At 36.5% G+C, this 18,509-nt stretch overlaps 1 protein-coding gene across 1 annotated transcript; it reads left to right on the top strand.

Annotated features, from left to right (window-relative positions):
- Window positions 1-1,131: 1,131 nt before the first annotated feature.
- LOC148952835 (uncharacterized) lies at window positions 1,132-18,257 on the top strand. Its single transcript, XM_089087442.1, has 3 exons — window positions 1,132-1,208; window positions 2,838-3,435; window positions 18,131-18,257. Exons 1-3 carry the CDS (start codon window positions 1,194-1,196, stop codon window positions 18,157-18,159), a joined length of 642 nt encoding a protein of 213 aa, XP_088943568.1. The 5' UTR covers window positions 1,132-1,193; the 3' UTR covers window positions 18,160-18,257.
- Window positions 18,258-18,509: the final 252 nt, after the last annotated feature.

The raw sequence follows: 18,509 nt of genomic DNA, 5'->3' as shown, positions 1-18,509 counted from the left end.
AGTTCGTTACCACGAAATGTTTGATAAAGTTGCGGCAGCAGTATGATCTTCACACCCCCTCCCTCCACCAAGAACTAATGATGTAAAGTCACAAGAATGAAACCTTTACTTTTTGTTAAAGAAGTATCTATGGCTGTTCAACCTTATCCGTATACAGGGAGTTACTATAATGTCATCTATTTCAAGGAACATCAGTAGGCAGAAGGTGGGGGCTACCTCGAAAATAACTAAGCAATTGCTGTATTTACTTCGACGAAAGACTATTCTTTTGATAGAAGTATTAAACAAACACATTAAACAAAAACATAAATTAAGCACAAAAAATAACAGTTCCGATGAGTACCTCTTTTATGATATATTAGATAAGTCTTAAATTTTGTTTCGAGAAATCCTAGAAACAAAAAAAACTGACAAAAATAGGGAAAATATAACAAATTACTTCAAATGTGGTAAAAAAAAATGTGGATTAATATTGCTTTTTCCTTTGAAATATTTCTACAATGCTGAATGGACTCAACAAGATGGTCTAAACTGTTCAATAAATATGTTCACCTTTGAAACTTTAATTGGATTTCACTATCAACATATTGGTTTCGCATTGGATTTCACATTGATCATCATAGTTTTTATGCATTTTATAGAACTAATACAAAAAAAATCAATTCGTACATCTTTTATGAAATATTAATTAACTTTTGACCTTTTTCAAAGTTTCTTGAAACAAAAAAGGCTAAATTACAGAAAATATAAGAGGTTGTGCAGAAATACTTGAGAAAATTTATTGAGTCATATTGCTTTAGTCATTGAAATTCTTTCTAACGTAAGTTGAACAGTGCAGATTTTGCAACTGAGAATAAAATTTTCCAGCTTTGAAACTTAGATGCTTAATTTCACCATGAACAGATGAATAGAGAAATGCAACTCCATTTATATTATTATTATTATTTCTTTAACTTAGAGAAGTGAAGCGAAACGCTTCTCAAAAAACAATGCAAATCTGCATCAAATCTGAATAAATGTTATTTGTTCAGTGGTTTTTGTGAATACTAATTTTCAATGAGCTAGCCGAACAATTCTTTTTTTAATAAGTTGAAGATGAGCATCCTTGAAATTTGTTTAAAATGATGAGAAATCAGATTTACCATATCAGTTATCTAGAGTTTACCGTTAGAAGAACATTTCCGGGCTAAGACATGTTCTTCAAAAAGGTGAGTAAGATTGTACTAATTTCGATTTTGATTAAAAATAGAAAGAATACATTTCGCTTGATGATAATCAACTTCATATTCTCAAGCACAAGGGCGTTAATTCACGAAAATGCAGGGCATGATACATTTTTCCAAATTTAGATGGGGGGAGGGGAATCCAGGAGGAAGTTTCAGCCAATAGTTTCTAATTTTTTGAAAGAATAAAAACTTCAATGACTGAAAAAAAAGAATAATTTTTTAAAAGAACGAAATCTGTAAATCTCTCTAGAAACACTGTCTTATCCCCCCCCCTCCACTAAAAGTTCGGCATTTGTTCACCTGGAGACATACCTTGAATGAACCTTGAAACTGGAATTAGATACTGGGTATTTTGGAAATGGGCGATCCAGAACCCAATAAATTCTGATTGATGAATTTGCTGTTGTCACAGATTTACAGATTACAGATTCACAGAAGTCTTCGTAAATGTTCACTGATAGTTATTGCACTGCAAAGCACAATGAGGAAAGACGATATAATTGCAACTGGTAGGAAAATTCGTATTGAGTACTTCATGACAGAAAAGTTTGAGGTATTAAGATATTTTTGGGACTACCCAAAAACTTAAATTATGTGGAAAAAATAATATGGAATTACATAACACTATGCGCAATACTTTCAAAGTTACAGAACACATCTATAAAGTCATGGAATATTTGACTTTAAGCTATAGAAAATCTGTCGTATTGATTAAGCACACTTTCAGCATCTAGGAATCAAGAGTAGACCTTCACAGGGCTTTATACTTCAATTTTTTGTGGGAGTATAAATAAAAATCAGGTGGCAATATCGTCAACTGATGATAGAAGCTGATTATTTGGTTGAATATGAGCCGATTTGGTCCAAGATGAGTACTTAAATAATATAAAAATGACACATCCAGGATATTCTTAAAACCTGATTCCCCCCCTCCCCGCGCGTCATTTAAGTTGTAATAGCTCTGATTTTGGGGCAGATTTCAAAATATCTTTTATCAATTTTTTTTCTTTTTTATTTCTTATTACATAATAACTGTGAAATAACAGAGTTGATCAATCTTTGATAGTTTTACAGAAATTCCCACTCCCATCGACGCTTTCCTATGTCCAAAACAAAATCGAGCGTAACAATTAAATTCTTTTCAGTTAAGACTTTTGAATTAAACTCCGTTTTTTTGGCATAAAATATATGATTTTTAAAATTTTCTTTAGTTTTGATATTTGTTCAAAACTCAAAATTCATCTCCTCTCAATGAAAATTTTAAGTTATATTGTTGCCACAATAGTTTAGAAACTTAAGTTCAAACGGAGAGTTCAATTCTTACTTATTGCATAGCCAGAATACTATATCAGATATGAATCAAGTCATCATGAGTAGTGAGCAACTATTGACAAGATTTTGTATTGCCATTGGGCAATTCAAACTATTGTTTTGATCTGATAATCTCCTTTTTGGGAATGGGGGTCATGATGCAAAAGTGTTTTACCTTATCTCATTATCAAAGGACTTAATTTAAAATGGGAATTATGTACGATTTTCCCCAAGGATGCCATGCCTTTTGGTGGTTTATTAATAAGGGTATTTCAGAATGATAAAATACATTTTTTTCAGGTTTGTGTCATCTATTTCCTCGCTGTTCTGGGATGTACACTTGCTGGTTTCCTAAGTTCTGGCTATGGAGGAAGTGGCGGTAATTTCGGATTCAGTGGTGGTCAAGGTGGAGGATCGATTGGATCCACAGGAGGCTATGGTAGTGGATTCGGCGGCAGTCAGGGGGGAGGATCTATTGGAGGATATGGCGGTGGTTCTTCAGGAGGTTCATTTGGATTTGGCAGTGGTCACGGTGGAGGATCTAGCGGAGGCTATGGTGGTGGCTCATCTGGTGGATCTTTTGGATTCAATGGCGGTAAAGGTGGATTTGGATCTGGTGGAAGCTATGGCAGTGGCTCATCTGGTGGATCTTTTGGATTCGGCGGTACCAAAGGTGGAGGATCGTTTGGGTCTAACGGAGGGTATGGTAGTGGCTCATCTGGTGGATCTTTTGGATTCAGTGGTGGTCACAGTGGAGCATCTAGCGGAGGCTATGGTGGTGGTTCGTCCGGTGGATCTTTTGGATTTGGTGGAACCAAAGGTGGAGGATCGTTTGGATCTGGCGGAAGCTATAGTGGTGGTTCATCCGGTGGATCTTTCGGCTTTGGTGGAGGTCATGGTAAGTCAACTTTCCCATGGTAATTCAATTAAGTTTAGAATAATAGTTCTTTTTTAAATTAAAGTAAAGAGTGACACTAAGGCCAAGCAGAACAGAATCTGTCCTGCTTCCGAATTGGACTGTCACTCCTTCATCCAATCTCTTTGTGCTCCAGTTCAACTAGAGCTGAACTGAGAACATTTTAGAACGCAGAAAAAATATTCAAGCGGTTGTAATAATTTTCTTACGTTCCCGATTTTTTTCAATACATTGGACCTAAAATTTGGATCGTTTCAATAGCTTATTAACAAGCCATTGGTTTCTCAAAACATTATGAAAGAAGAAATTAAATTTCATCACTTTGCTCTTGTGCTGAAACATTGGTTCATGAACCACTTGTGCGAAAAATTCAGACTTTAGCAAACAAAGTGGGGGGGGGGAGAGGTTAACGTGTACGCTATCCTCACTCTCATACAGTATAATTTTAATTCGGCTGGAGTGTTAATTTTGCTCTTTACTGTGATAAGGTGATATGTACAAAATTGATTTTTGAATTTAATTTCTTAAACCATTTTTATTGTATGTCAGGGAGTCTGCTTTGAGAAATATAGTTCACCCCTATTATCTTCTAAGTCATAAAAAAAATACTGCGAGCTTGAAACTTCTATTCGAAAGAGCTCTGTTTCAATAGTTTAATATTATTAGTTTGATGCGAACAGCCCTTGCGGTCGTAGGTTTAGGGGGATATAGGAAAAAGCGCGCTATAGATATATATATATATATATATATATATATATATATATATATATATATATATATATATATATATATATATATATATATATATATATATATATATATATATATATATATATATATATATATATATATAGAAAAAAGCGCACTGATTAAACATTGGCTTTTAGATTTTAAGATGTGCAGACTACACCCACTTTCAATTTTCAATTCAAAATGATGAAATATGTTCTCCCTTGAATAGTGTATTGGCAAAATTTGTTCATTTGTGAATCTTTAAATAGATTAAATAAAAAAAACAGTTTTTTTAACTGAAAGTAAGGAGCGACATTAAAACTTAAAACGAACAGAATTTATTCCGTATGTGAAAGAAATTTTTATATAAGAAATTGTTATATAAACAAATTTTTTATTGTTTTAAAAAATAAAGTTGTGAGACAGAGTCAAACTTTAGCGTAAAGAGCGTGGCGTTAAGGAGGGGACACTCCCTTTCATATACGGAATAATCTCTGTTTGTTTTAAGTTTTAATGTCGCTCATTACTTTCAGTTAAAAAAAGACATGTTTTTTTTATTTTATTTCTGAACGTTTTTTAATTAATGCAGGTTTTTATTTTCGCTAACCATACACAAATAATTAAAACAAAATTTGCATATTAATTTTACTTTTTTTGGTTAAATGGCTTTCTCGAATGTAATATACGTAACTTAAATAAGCGTAACTTGCGAATTAACTTACGTAACGAACTTCTATATTCGTATATTTAATTACGTAAATTAGGGGGTTCGCCCCCTAGTCAGTAACTCGCTCTTTAAGCTAAAGTTCAAATTTGTTTCTAATTCTTTAAGAATGACATCTTAATCACAAAGGCTGTTAATTAGAATAAATAGCTCTCATGAAATTACTAAAAAAAATGTTAGCGTAGAGAGCGAGGTATTGACTAGGGGGCAAACCCAATCATATACATAATAATTTCTGTTCGTTTTAAGTTTTGAAGTGCTCCTTACTTTCAGTTGAAAAACTTGTTTTTTCTATTTAGTTTCTGATCGTTATTTTTAAATAATGCCGGGAAATCCGGTGCCCCATTCATAGCAATGTCCCTTCCTCCATGAAAACTTCCTCCATGGGAAGATCCTCCCGAGTAACATCCAACCCCCTCCCCATCTCACTACCAGAAAAAATCCCCCCTAAAAATGACTGTATACTTCCCAATAACCAATACTATATGTAAACATTGGGCAAAGTTCATAACTTGCAGCCCTTCCCGTAGGGACTGTGGGGGATTAATCATCCTCAGAGATATAGTTATTATATTTTTCGACCATTTTGAACAATTGGCTGTCTCAAAATATTGATCAGGTGACGTTGGGAAAAAATGAGCATGGGAGGGGGCCTAGTTGCCCTCTATTTGTTTTGTCACTTACAAAGGACACTAGAACTTTTAATGTCCGTTCGAATGAGCCTTCCTGCGATATTCTAGGACCAATGGGTCGATAAGATCACCCCTGGCGAAAAGAAAAAGAGTGTTTTCCCCTTTTTTTCAAAAACAAGGCAAATTTTTTCAGGCGCTTAACTTTTGATGAGCAAAACTAAACTTGATGAAATTTATATATTTGAAATCAGCATAAGAATATGATTCTTTTGATGGATCTATTGGTATAAAAATTCTTTTTTTTAAGAGTTTCGGTTACTATTGAGCCGAGTCGCTCCTTACTTACAGTTCGTTACCACGAACTGTTTGAAAATGAACAATTCTCCATAGCCTTTAGCTCCTTCCCTGGGCTGTACCGTTAGAAGATTTATATATATAGATCTATATATATATATATATATATATATATATATATATATATATATATATATATATATATATATATATATATATATATATATATATATATATATATATATATACTAATTTATATTATTTATGTTAATTATTAATTAATTATGTCATTAATTATTTACATTAGACTATATTATATTTGTAAAAAGTATATTATATTTCTATTACTTTTGGTTGTATTTTGGATTAAATTAGCGCCTTAGCTTGGTTCTATCCTAAGGCTAACATCCGTTTATTTTGAGGATGAAATGATTTTCTTCCGAATTGTTGTATTTAAATAGAGACGAGATGACACTGCCTTTCCATCATAAACAATAAGTAGAACAATAGGGAAATTTTTATATAGGACAGTGGAACACAACTTTAAATGAAAGCAATTATTTAAAAATTAAATAGAAGAAAACTGACATTTAATGTAAGATTCAACTACAGGAATAGATTGCGAGGTTTTAATGTCCCTATTCAAAATTTGTAATACGTATTCAATGTATTTTCAGTTTCATAATTCTTTTTATCAAGAAAATAATGGACTCCCTATAGGGGCACCGGTATCTTGGTTATTAGCGAATATTTATGTAGAACTCCTTGAAAATTGGGCCTTAAATTCATACTTTTTAAAACATGTCTATTGGGGTGGTTACATGGAAGATGTAATATCGCTCTGGAATTATTGGGAAAATGAACTCAGGGGCTTTCTAGATCACATTAATACATATGACCGAAATTTACAATGTACCTTAGAAATCGAAAATGCAAATAAATTTCCGTTTCTGGATGTATGAATAATTCGTAGCATTGAAAAACTGGATTTTACAACTTACAGAAAACCCACACAAAATAACAGATAGGCCTATATACATTTTAAATCCAATCACCCCCCACAAGTTAAAAGAGCTGTTGTTACCTCTCTTGTCGATCGTGCCCTAAACTTTTGCTCTGAATCTCATATCACAGATACACTAAATTTTATTAGAGACATAATTTTTGGAAACGGTTATCCTATTCTCTTTATTAACAATGCAATTAGCCGAAGATTGGCAAGACACTCCCGTAAAATCAAGGGTCATTTACCATGTGAAGTTCCCGTTAAGCCCTCAAACATAATTTACCTTCCATATATCCCAAAAGTCACTGCAAGTTTAAAAAAAAACCTTGCACACAAACTAATTTTTATGTAGTATTTACCAATAATTTCAAAATCATGAATCTCCTAAACTCTGGTAAAGACATAACCCCAGTTACTCGCCAAAGAGGGTTTTATCAAATACCATGTACTGTGACCACTTTTATGTTGGTAGAAACCATCGAAATTTAGAAAAACGCCTACAACAACACAAATAAGACATAACTAAAGCTTTAAATTCTAATAGTACAAACATTTCTTTTGATTGTATTTTAAGCAGTCACATCTATGATAACCCTAGCCATAAAATGCTTTTTGAAGAAATTTTCTTTATTAGCAATGATTTAGGCATAAAACAGGTTGTTCGAGAGGCATATGAAATTAATATCAAAATAGATAGTAATATTTATTTGAATAGGGATTTTGGGGATATTCGCTTAATGCCTTATATGTATGTATAAATTTATTTCCCATCATAAATGTAAAATACAACACTGATGGAGTATAAAGAAATAAAATGGTAAAAAAAAAAAAAAAAAAAAAAAAAAAAAAAATTATAACCAATACAAACAAAACCAAAACAGAGCAGAACAGACAAGAAAAAAAAAAAAAAAAAAAAAAAATTCAAATAGGGGCAATTAACAATCAATCAATCAATCAAAAAATTTAGGTCCCGAAATACACACATTATTTAAACTCGGAGTAAAAATTTAGACGGTAACAAAGTACATAAAGGCACTAAACAAGGTATTCGTCGGATCCAGCGACTTCTCAAATCGCAGTCTCCGTTCCGCGATTGCTTTAAAAGGATCTGTGACCCCATATACAGAAACCAGGCACCGGTTTCTGGCCCAAAGAAGGTATGCCAAGGAGGAACTTGGCATACCGAAAAAAACAACGTTCGTAGCGTCTTCTTATCCGAGATAGTTAATATACTCCAAAAGGGTGAAAAAGCAAGCAAAAGGGGCATAGCAAATGCATTGTAAATTTTTGATAATATACTTCTTTTGTATCGAGCTTTACAGGGAACAAGCATACCATATGTCTTACGAAGCTTCGAACCAACAAATTCTAGCAAAAGCGATCGGGTATGCCTCAGATCACTCCCAATCGGAAGTCCAAGGTAACTGATACTTGGCGATAGAGGTATCGGATGACCATCTAGACAAACATTATTCGGGGAGGGCCGGTTACGCGATTTACCAAATGCGACAACCTCACTCTTCTCAGCATTAAACTTCAATCCGATTTTCCTATACTCAATACATAAAATATCAAAATTTTCCTCTATACCCGAGACAGTCCTGCTGAGATTCAATATATCGTCAGCGTAGTTCAGAAGCGACATATCAAGGCCTCGGTAGATAAATGTCGTGCGAACTTTCTTCTGGGCCTCCAGGACACTGTTATTATATAGTGGGGGTGAAGATACACCCCCTGCCTAATACCTTTCCATACACGTATTACACACTTCGAAATTGCAAAACCATCTCGTGTCGGTACTTTAATAACAACATACAGTTTGCTGTACATATTCCTGTAAACACGTAAAATTGAGCGATCAAGACCACGATCCTTAGCGCTGATTAAAAGCTGAGGATGAATTCCCGAGTCAAACGCACGTGAAACGTCGTGACCGGCCATAAGAAGAATATCGTCTTTCTCTTCAACATCAACTAAAACATTAGCAATAACTCTGTGTACATGTTCACGACTGTAACCATTTTTAAAACCGAACTGATTTTCTGGTGTCGAACAGACTTCTGTTATCTCATCAATAACTATCAGCTCTAGCAATTTACACATTACCGAGGAAACCGTGATTGGCCGATATGAACTGCATTTACTTTTATCCTTTCCTTTCTTAACCACCGGGGTTACAACACCAGCACAGAACACATCGGGGACTAACCCACAGTTGAATATAGTTTGGAATAGTAGACCCAAGTGGTGCAACAGATTTATACTTCCGTGCACGAGGTGCATACCGCATAACTGATCGATTCCACATGACAATTTCTTTTTCAGTTTTAGAATGCACTGTTTAATTTTTTCCAGACTAACCGTGAAACTGGGACCCGAATCACAATCACCCAGAGTCGCAACAAGCTGCGTAGAGAAATCTTCTTCCAAAACGGTATCTGGGGGTGAAAATTCACAAGTATAATATTTAACCCATTCTTGCTCTGATGGTATCTTTTGATCACTTGACTCGCAATCACCTTTCTTTTTTGAAATGAACTTCCATATTTCATTGGGATTTCCTGACAATCTTTCACTATATCCATCAATCACAGCTCTTTTGTGTTTAGTAAGAATTTTAGAAAACTGATGCTTGGTGTAGAGTCTTACATCATTCACAGCGCCAGAACGGGGTCTACCACAGCTATTCCACAAACGGTACCAAAATTTGGAAGACTCGCACGCGTGAGCCAGCTCTGGATTAAGAGACCACTTAGGAACTTCAGACCCCATGCGCACTTTGCGTTTGGGTACAGCAGCTGTTTCGGCACACCGCATCGCATGGGTAAGCTCAGAGCAATATATGTTTAGAAGAATCTGCTTTTCACTGACTGATATTTTAGCGTTCTGCTGTAGTAACTGGACCGGTATCTTGATTTTCGCCAACACGCTATCAAGAACACTAGAATATGCACTAGGGTTGACTTTATTCCATTCAGATTTAAAATACCACTTCCTTTTCCTTGGGTAGCTGATTTCAGGCACAGCAATTTCAAATGAGCAGGTTATAGGGAAATGATCGGATACCGATAAGCCAGTATCAACACGGCTAACACTAAGTGATTTCACACTGTTCGAGCAGACGAAGAAATCCAAAGAGCTTGTTGAGCCTGAATTGTGCACATATGTGAAACAGCAGTCATTTGGTACGGGGTGCATGTCGGCAAGAGCGGGCAACAGGATTTGAGACCTTGCGCTATTACTATCGTTTAAGTCACAGTTGAAATCTCCCACAACAATCACCTGCCCATGCTTATCATGACAGTCCTGAACGGAACGCACCAGTTGGGAGCATGCAACACTGAATCTCTCCTCTGAAGCAATGTCGCGGTAATCGGTTGGGAGATAAACAGAGAATACGTAAGCTTCACCGATTTTTACAGCCACAAAACATTCATTTTGACTAAACAGCTGGACAGCCAGGTGAGAATTAACGAGTATGGCAACGCCACCTGATGGTCTTCCTCGACCCGAAGCCACAGCAGGCACCGAAAATACTTGAATATTGTCACTGAACTTCAGAAGAGAAACCGAGGATGTCGACAGGAAGTGCTCCTGCAAACAGAGCACATCGTTGCAACATAGCGCACTTTCGAGAAACGGTAGCTTTTCAATAACATTTCCGTTAATGTTCCACGAGCAAACCTTTAGTTGGGGAGCAATCATTTACTAGCCATGATTTTCATTGCTACTGGGCATTTGATACTAAAGCAAGGATGGTCCGCAGAACTGCATAGTGCGCATTTCACATCATTATTGCAAGGGTCCTCTTTCGAATTTTTATGACAAGCGGCACAGCGAGAGCACTTGGTATCATTTTTGCACGTTTGAGCTGCATGTCCAAACTGTTGACAGTTATAGCAACGCATGGGCAGGAATTTATACTCCTGAATTCGGTGTTTCTCATAGCCAAAGGTCACAGGGTTTTCCATTGCTTTGAGTAAGTGCATCTTACTGTCGAAAAGCAGCTTGAACGATCGAGTTTTTCGTATCCTTTCTGCTTTAACACAGTTCTGAATCAAACCACATAGATCAATGTCCTCGATATCATCTGGGATATGACGTATAATACCAAAGCATGAAGGCGACTTCAATTTAGCATCCTTAACTGCATTAACAAGTGTAGTCGCGGCGTCCTTATCGTCAAGGACAATCCGCCACTCTTTCTGAAGAGGTTTCAGGTCCATAATATGAGAACAACAAGCGGCATCCGCGAGGCTCTCAATATAGCCTTTGCGGTCATCCGGCTTTACAAGACCTTTCGCTGGTTGTTTCAAGATAACCGAGTACATAGGTTTCGGCTGAGAAGTGACACTGGGGACCTGAGGCACAAAGCTAGGCTGAGACTTTAGAGTGGTTATATGTTGTTTAAGGTCTTCAACACTGCTGCAGACTTCGTTCAGTTTCCTGGTGAGAGTAGCAGTAACCTCACCAGGAATTATCGGCACTTCATCCGGTTCATATATGACAAACTTAGGAAGAGCTATTTTCTTTTCGTCACACTGCCGAACAGCTCCGATCAGATCAGTCACAATATCAAGCGCCTTGACACGCTCTGACACACGAGTAGTCTTTCCAGCCATCGGCCAGATAATTTCCTTGGCTTTCAACAGTATATCAGGCTTATAATATTGTGTCGCTTTCGAGATAATATCTACACTTGCGTTTCCCGCCTTATTCGCACGATAAACAAAGTTCAGGACAGGATTATAGATCATTTTTATCTCTCTCGAATCAGTCCCCATTTCACCCGCGGAATGAAATAGCAGAGCGTCCAAAAATCACAGTCGGTGGGCAGGAATGAATGCTCGGAGCGTACGTCGATCACCGGGAGCAAGGGAAGCGTCGAGACCTGCTCACCTGTTCCCTGCAATTTAAGGCTAATTAACCGGCAGGTACCAATACGGCGCTTCCGGCAGGTTCTCTCCCCTCTTCTGCTTGGTCCCAAGCGATCCAACCAGTCCACAGGACTTCACTTATTAAGAAGAAACATACACATATACACACGCCGATTTTGACCTTTTTTTCGCGCCCGAAAACCAAACACATAAACACGAATGGCAACGCTGCGCGGCCAAAAATCACGCAATCAGCGCGTGCGCATCCAATAAACACACCGGATTCCTAAAAAATGGCTCTTCTTAACTGGAAAAAAAAGTATTCACTTACTTGGATAAACACAATTATAAAACTGGTTTCAAAATTATCCCAAAAAAATACCAAAATCCTATTCAAAACTAGTGAAATGACAAAATATATTTTCCTTATTTGTTTCACCAGGGTTGCCACTTTATTTAAATAAACTTTATTTAAATTTGTATTAAATATACAAATTTAATTAGAAATGATTTAACTAATTATATTAAAAAAAAACAGTAAATAATTCCAGTCAACCTGTTACGGATAGACCTTCTAGGCTAGCTGCCAAAAAGGCAAGATTAGCTTTAAGATCTTGTCTGTAAGTGTTTTTTATTCCATTTGAATGTACTGTCTTTTTTCACTTCGCTTTGTGTACCATTTCTGGTTGAACTATCTTAAAGTAATGATGCTAGGGCTGTTTTGAAAATTAAAACAAAAACTTTTTTCAGTTTTAACGATTAATTTTAGTGTGAGTTTCTTTTATATTGTTTTTCTTCGCTTCTTTTGCTGGGGACGGCCCTTGGATATAGGGTCGAATATTCATTTAAAGTTGCCACCTCATACCAATCTGATGTCGGAAATTTCTTGACTTGACTTACTTGACTTAAAGCTCTTGCTCGGCAGCTTCGCCAGCGTAGAGGAAACTAGATGTCAGTGCCATTAATCGTCTCCAGAATGACCTCTATTGGGCGAGGGCAGGAGCTTCGCTGGGGTCAATGCCCCACGCTGTGAGTCGATCGCGGATGATATCCGCCCATCTCATGTGTGGTCTACCTCTGGGGCGTTTCCAGCCGTTTACAGTTGAAACGAAGTCAAATATAAGTCAGGCAGGTGTTTCAGTGGGTAGGTGAAGTAAATGACCGTACCAAAGCAGCGAGCGGGACTCAAGTTGTACGGAAAAGGGTGGTAATTTAAAGGACCGGAGGATATCCATGTTCCATACCCTGTCGAGCCACCTAACGTGTTCGATTTTGCGGAGGTGTTTTGTCTGGACAGCATCTACCTTCATCATTTGCGACTGAGTCTAAGGTTAAGTCTCTTACGAATGCAACACAACACTTGCTACCGAGGCAGAATAGATACAAGCTTTTGTCAGACGACTGATTTGTGGTTTGTGGATATTGTTCTCAGTAGGCGGCCGAAACGCTTTTCAATTTCTTCAGCCAAGTCGATGTTAATAGTTAAGTGAGTATATTTTACATCTCCCTTCACATGAGACCTTGTTGTACTTGTTTTTCTCAAAGGTTGAACCCGTTGCAGGGAACCATAAAGCCAACTATTCTTTCTAGCGTACCTCAATGAGGTCCTTTGCGCGGTAATATTAATTGGGAGATGCATTTTCTGCTGCTAGGGCTCAGGTATACTAGCACCACCTATCACCCCCTTTACCCATTTGTCCATTTTTTCTTTACATCATATACTTGCCCTGAATTAGGTCTCTTCTACTCTCATAGAGAAAAATTTTGGACAAAAAAACAAACTGGCTCAAGAGTCCACTGCTTCAAAATGCACCGTTTATTTTCTGGCAATCTTATGCCACGTCTGCTTTTTTCCCCTTGGTTTGGATAAGTTTTGCAGCCTCAGCGAAACTTGTCTTTTTTCCCAGCCAACTGACTAGGCTTTTTCTTTTTCTATGCACTTTTTCTTTGCTTTTGAGTACCTTTGCCAACATTACCGGTAACCAGAGGCGTTCCGAGAAGGGGGGGGGGGGGCAAGAAGGGGTGCACCCCTCCATTTTTGGTATCCGGTAAAGTTTTTGCCAAGGGCGAAAATTTCAGCAGAAACAGGCATCGGGGCTTTGCCACGATGCTTATTTCTAATATTTCTTTTCCGTCTATTTCCATATAGCATGATTTAACGTATGTATTTGATTCCCATTCGCTACCCAATTTATGTGAATTCGGTGGTTTATCACACCAGTTCCGCCTAATTGAAAATTCGGTGATTCAATGTGTTCATTTGGTTCCCACTCGTTATCGAATTCGGTGAATTCGGTAGTTGTATCGTAGTAGTTATACTCATTTGCAAATTAGGTAATTTGACAAGTTCATTTTGCGAACACCGATTTTGGTGGATTCGGTAGCTATAGTCGCACTAGTTCCACCTATTTGTAAATTCGGTAATTTAAGGTGTTCATTTTGTTCCCTTTAGCTACTATAGAACGAGTTTGGTGAATTTGTTAGTTCTATCGCGCTAGTTCCGCTCATTTCCAAATCGGGTAAATTGACATGTTACTTACAACCCATTGGACTCCTATTGCATTTCAATAAATATATGCAAATTTTGTTGTTGTAGGCAGTTTAAAAGCAACCAAATTCGGCTGCTCTACTTGTCTGCCACTAAATTTTTCAAAGTTTTTTCTTGGCTCCTCTCTGATCCGTAGCCAAACTTGTAGAATTCGAGATATTGAATTGCATTGGTTTAGTTCTTCCCCTTACTACATTCGATACTTTCAGCTGGTTCACATTCATTACTTAACTGTGTAGTTTGGTTATTGGTCAGAAATCCAACTGAGAAGGTTAACGGAGAAGTGCAGACTGTTGGATAAAATGTCAGATAATTCAAAGTGCAATATTACCAAATACAAATTTCGAAAAAGTTCAAATCTTGCATTTTGCACAAACACTTCAACCAATTAAGCAAATGATCTTTCATTAAAGTCATTAGGCTATGGAACAAAATACTTTTAAATTATGTCTGTTTCCCTCCATATTTTTAAGAAGAAACAAATAAGTCAATTATACTCTGCTTGAGACTATCCAACCAGACTATCCTCCATATTTTTAAGAAGAAACAAATAAGTCAATTATAGTCAGCTTGAGACTATCCAACCAGACTATCCTCCATATTTTTAAGAAGAAACAAATAAGTCAACTATACTCAGCTTGAGACTATCTAACCAGAATTTATCATTTCTTATTTATTTTAGTTTTGTAAACATGCACGACCAGATATTTTGACGTTTTTGCTGGAAATTCTCTGTTAACTTGGAGGGAAGTATAAGTTTTTCCAGAAATTCCAAAGATCATTTCGTACTGATCTGTTAAACAGAACACAACCCAAGAATTACTCTGTGTAAGATCTGACAGAAACTAGTTCGCCTCTCTGGGATTGGTTATGATTTGCTTATTTTAAGTGCGAAAAACTACGATGTATGAATATTTTTATTAAATATTTAGTATATAGGGGTGATTAGGGGCTCAGTTAGGTATTTAAAATAATGCGTTTTGCGCGGCCTGCTTTCCATAATTCTCTGTCGTAGTTTCCATAATTTTGTTTCTAAAGTATTATAATATCATCATGTTTTGGTATATTTCATTAGGATTAACCTAACGTCAGTTATTTGTTGTGTTCTGTTTAACAGACGAGTACCGATGATTTTTCACTCAACTGACAAACAACTTGTCAAATCAAAAGCTTTTGATTTAGTTTAAAAGAAAACAATTTGAAAGTGACTTTACTCCGACTTGAGAGAATACTCTTGTCCAAGTATATTACAATTTATTAGATCATCAGTGCATCATAAAAAGTTAACACTACCGCCAATGATCAATCGGTGGCTGCCGTTAGCCCCCCCTCCTCAAACAAAAAAAATACCCCAACGCGAAAAATACTCCCTTCAGAAAATTATTTTTAAATTTTCTTTTGTATCCCCTCCTCCCCAAAACCCTCCCACCAACAAAATCCTGGTTACGGATTTTTTTACCAGTTTTTTTTATTTTTTGATTTGATTTTAATTTTTTGGACCAGTTTAACTATGTCTCAGATAGTTCAAAAGTGGAAATGAATGAAATCTTGGTGAATTTCTCTCTAATTATGATCTTATACATTTTATTTGATCTCTACACATTCAAGTATATTTAAAGGTCAACCTTCATTTTTTTTAAATCCAATGAAAATCAGGTAGCAATTCGGTAAAAGCTATCAAGCTCATCCCCCTCTCCCCTCCCCCCCCCCCATGAAAAGTGGTACGGGACGCCCCTGCCGATATCAACATTAGAAATAATCCTCTTATCCTCAAACATAGTCATTTAAATAATGGGTGCGTTCTCGGACATAGTATTTGAAAGAGGATTGTTTTTTATATACAGTTCGTGATAACGAACTGTAAGTAAGGAGCGACCCTACTCAATAGTAATCGAAACTCTAAAAAACTCAAAATTTTGATACCGATAGATACATTAAAAGTATCAAATTTTAGTGCTGATTTTAAATATATAAGTTTCATCAAGTTTGGTCTTACCCATCAAAAGTTACGCGCCTAGAAAATTTGCCTGATTTTCTGAAAAAGGAGGAAACACCCCCTAAAAGTTACAGAACCTTAATGAAAATCACACCATCAGATTCAGCGTAGCAGAGAACCCCACTGCAGACGTTTCAAGCTCCTATCTGCAAAAATGTGGAATTTTGTATTTTTTGCCAGAAGAAAGATGCGTGTTTATTTGGTTTTTTTTTCCCAGGGGTGATTTTATCAGCCCAGTGGTCCTAGAATATCATGGGAGGGCTCATTCGAACGAAAATTAAAAGTTCTAGTGCCCTTTTTGAGTGACCAAAAAATGGAGGGCAACTAGGCCCCCTCCCACGCTCATTTGTTCCCAAAGTCACCCGATAAAAATTTTGAGATAGCCATTTTGTTCAGCATGGTCAAAGATACAATAAATATGTCTTTTAGGATGACTTAATTCCCCAAAGTCCCGAGGGGAGGACTGAAAGTTATGAACTTTACTCAGTGTTTACATTTAGCATTGGTTATTGGAAAGTATACAAATGTTTTCAGGGGGGGATTGTTTCTGGTAGTGGGAGAGGAGGGTTGGGGTTATGTGGAAGGTTTTTTCCATGGAGGAAGTTTTACTGGGGGCAGGAACATTGCTATGAAGGGGGCGCCGGATTTCCCAGCATTATTTAAAAAACGATCAGAAATTAAATAACAAAACAAGTTTTTCAACTAAAAGTAAGGAGCAACATCAAAAATTAAAACGACCAGATATTATTACGTATATGACTGGGTTCACCCCCTATTCAAACACCCGCTAATTAAGCCAAATATTTTTTATTACTTTGATAATAGCTATTTATTCTTATTAACGGCCTTTGTGAATAAGGGGTCATTTTTAAAGAATTGGAATAAAATTTGAACTTTAGCGTAAAGAGCGATGTATTGACTAGGAGGCGAATCCCCTAATATACTTATTAAAAATATATGAATATACAAGTTCGTTACTTAAGTTAATTCATAAGTTACGTATATTTATCACCAATAAAAACGTTCGTAAATAAAATTAAACGACTTTCGAAAAAGCCATTTAACCAAATAAAAGTAAAATCAATATGCAAATTTTGTTCTAATTATTCATGTACGGTGAGCCAAAATCAAAACCTGCATTAATTCAAAAACGTTAGACTCTTTATCACAACGCTATTTCTTAAAACAATAAAAAACTTTAGAGTAAAGAGCGAGGCGTTGAGGAGGGGACAGCCCATTTCACAAACGGAATAATTTATGTTTGTTTTAATGTTGCTCGTTACTTTCAGTTAAAAAACTTGTTTTTTTAAATTTAATTTCTATAGGAGCCTTTCGTGTTAGTGTCCAAACGCTTAGATTGTCCATTCATCTTATGTTGCAAACTTACAACACCGTGATGGCATATCTCTTAATGAATCCGAGAAGCCTTACTTCCTTTACCAGTCCGTTTTAATTATGCCAAGGGGATTATAGAACAGGTGTGTAATTTGCTATAGGGCAGGGGGAAGCTGCCCTTCCCAGACTTTGGTATCTTCCCTCCCCCCCCCAAGACCCCAGTTCTTCCACCTCCCCAGCTGAAATTTATTTTCTTCAAAAGTCTTGTCAAAACTAAGATAAAACTGCACAATTCCAGCATCAACATAAACAAATCAGTTTTCTTTTTTTAGCCTATATATTTGCCTTTATGGTATTATATGGCTCAGTTTTCAGTTTTCATTGTCATTTCACTTGATTTGGGAAAATTGGCTCCAAATCCCTCCCCTCTGGATTTTGACGAAATTTTGCCACTGTTATAGAGGAGAGTGAAATAGCTAGCATTGATAGTTTAATACAGTGTATGTGTTGACTATTTCTGTTCTATTTTTCAGGAGGAGGCTCTGGAGGCTACCGCGGATGATCATGATACAAGTTGACCAAAACAAAGTTTTTAGTTACGTTATTGCTTTTGTTAAAGTATTTTATATTACACATTTTATTTTATTTAACTAAGGAATACTCCTGCCTTTGTTGTTGCTACGTCGCTTCATTTACTGCAGAGTCCTTCCCAGTAGCGGATCCAGGGGAGGGGCAATCGCCCCCCTTGGCTTGGGCAAAAAGTTTTTCTATTATACTTTTTGTGTCTTGATTGTGTTATCAACACGTGGATCAGTGCATCTTTGAAAAGGATCGGACAGCACATGCTCTGTCTATCTTAAGTCTAGAGGGAATTATTTAAAGTGTTTGGTGTCACCCGAACTTACAAGGCAT

Source organism: Artemia sp. Qi Xiang Cuo, chromosome 4, assembly GCF_049724085.1.
Source record: "Artemia sp. Qi Xiang Cuo chromosome 4, ASM4972408v1, whole genome shotgun sequence".
In the NCBI taxonomy this organism is placed as follows: domain Eukaryota; kingdom Metazoa; phylum Arthropoda; class Branchiopoda; order Anostraca; family Artemiidae; genus Artemia; species Artemia sp. Qi Xiang Cuo.
The sequence above is the reverse complement of the archived record's forward strand: the minus strand, read 5'-3'. Positions and strand labels throughout refer to the sequence as shown.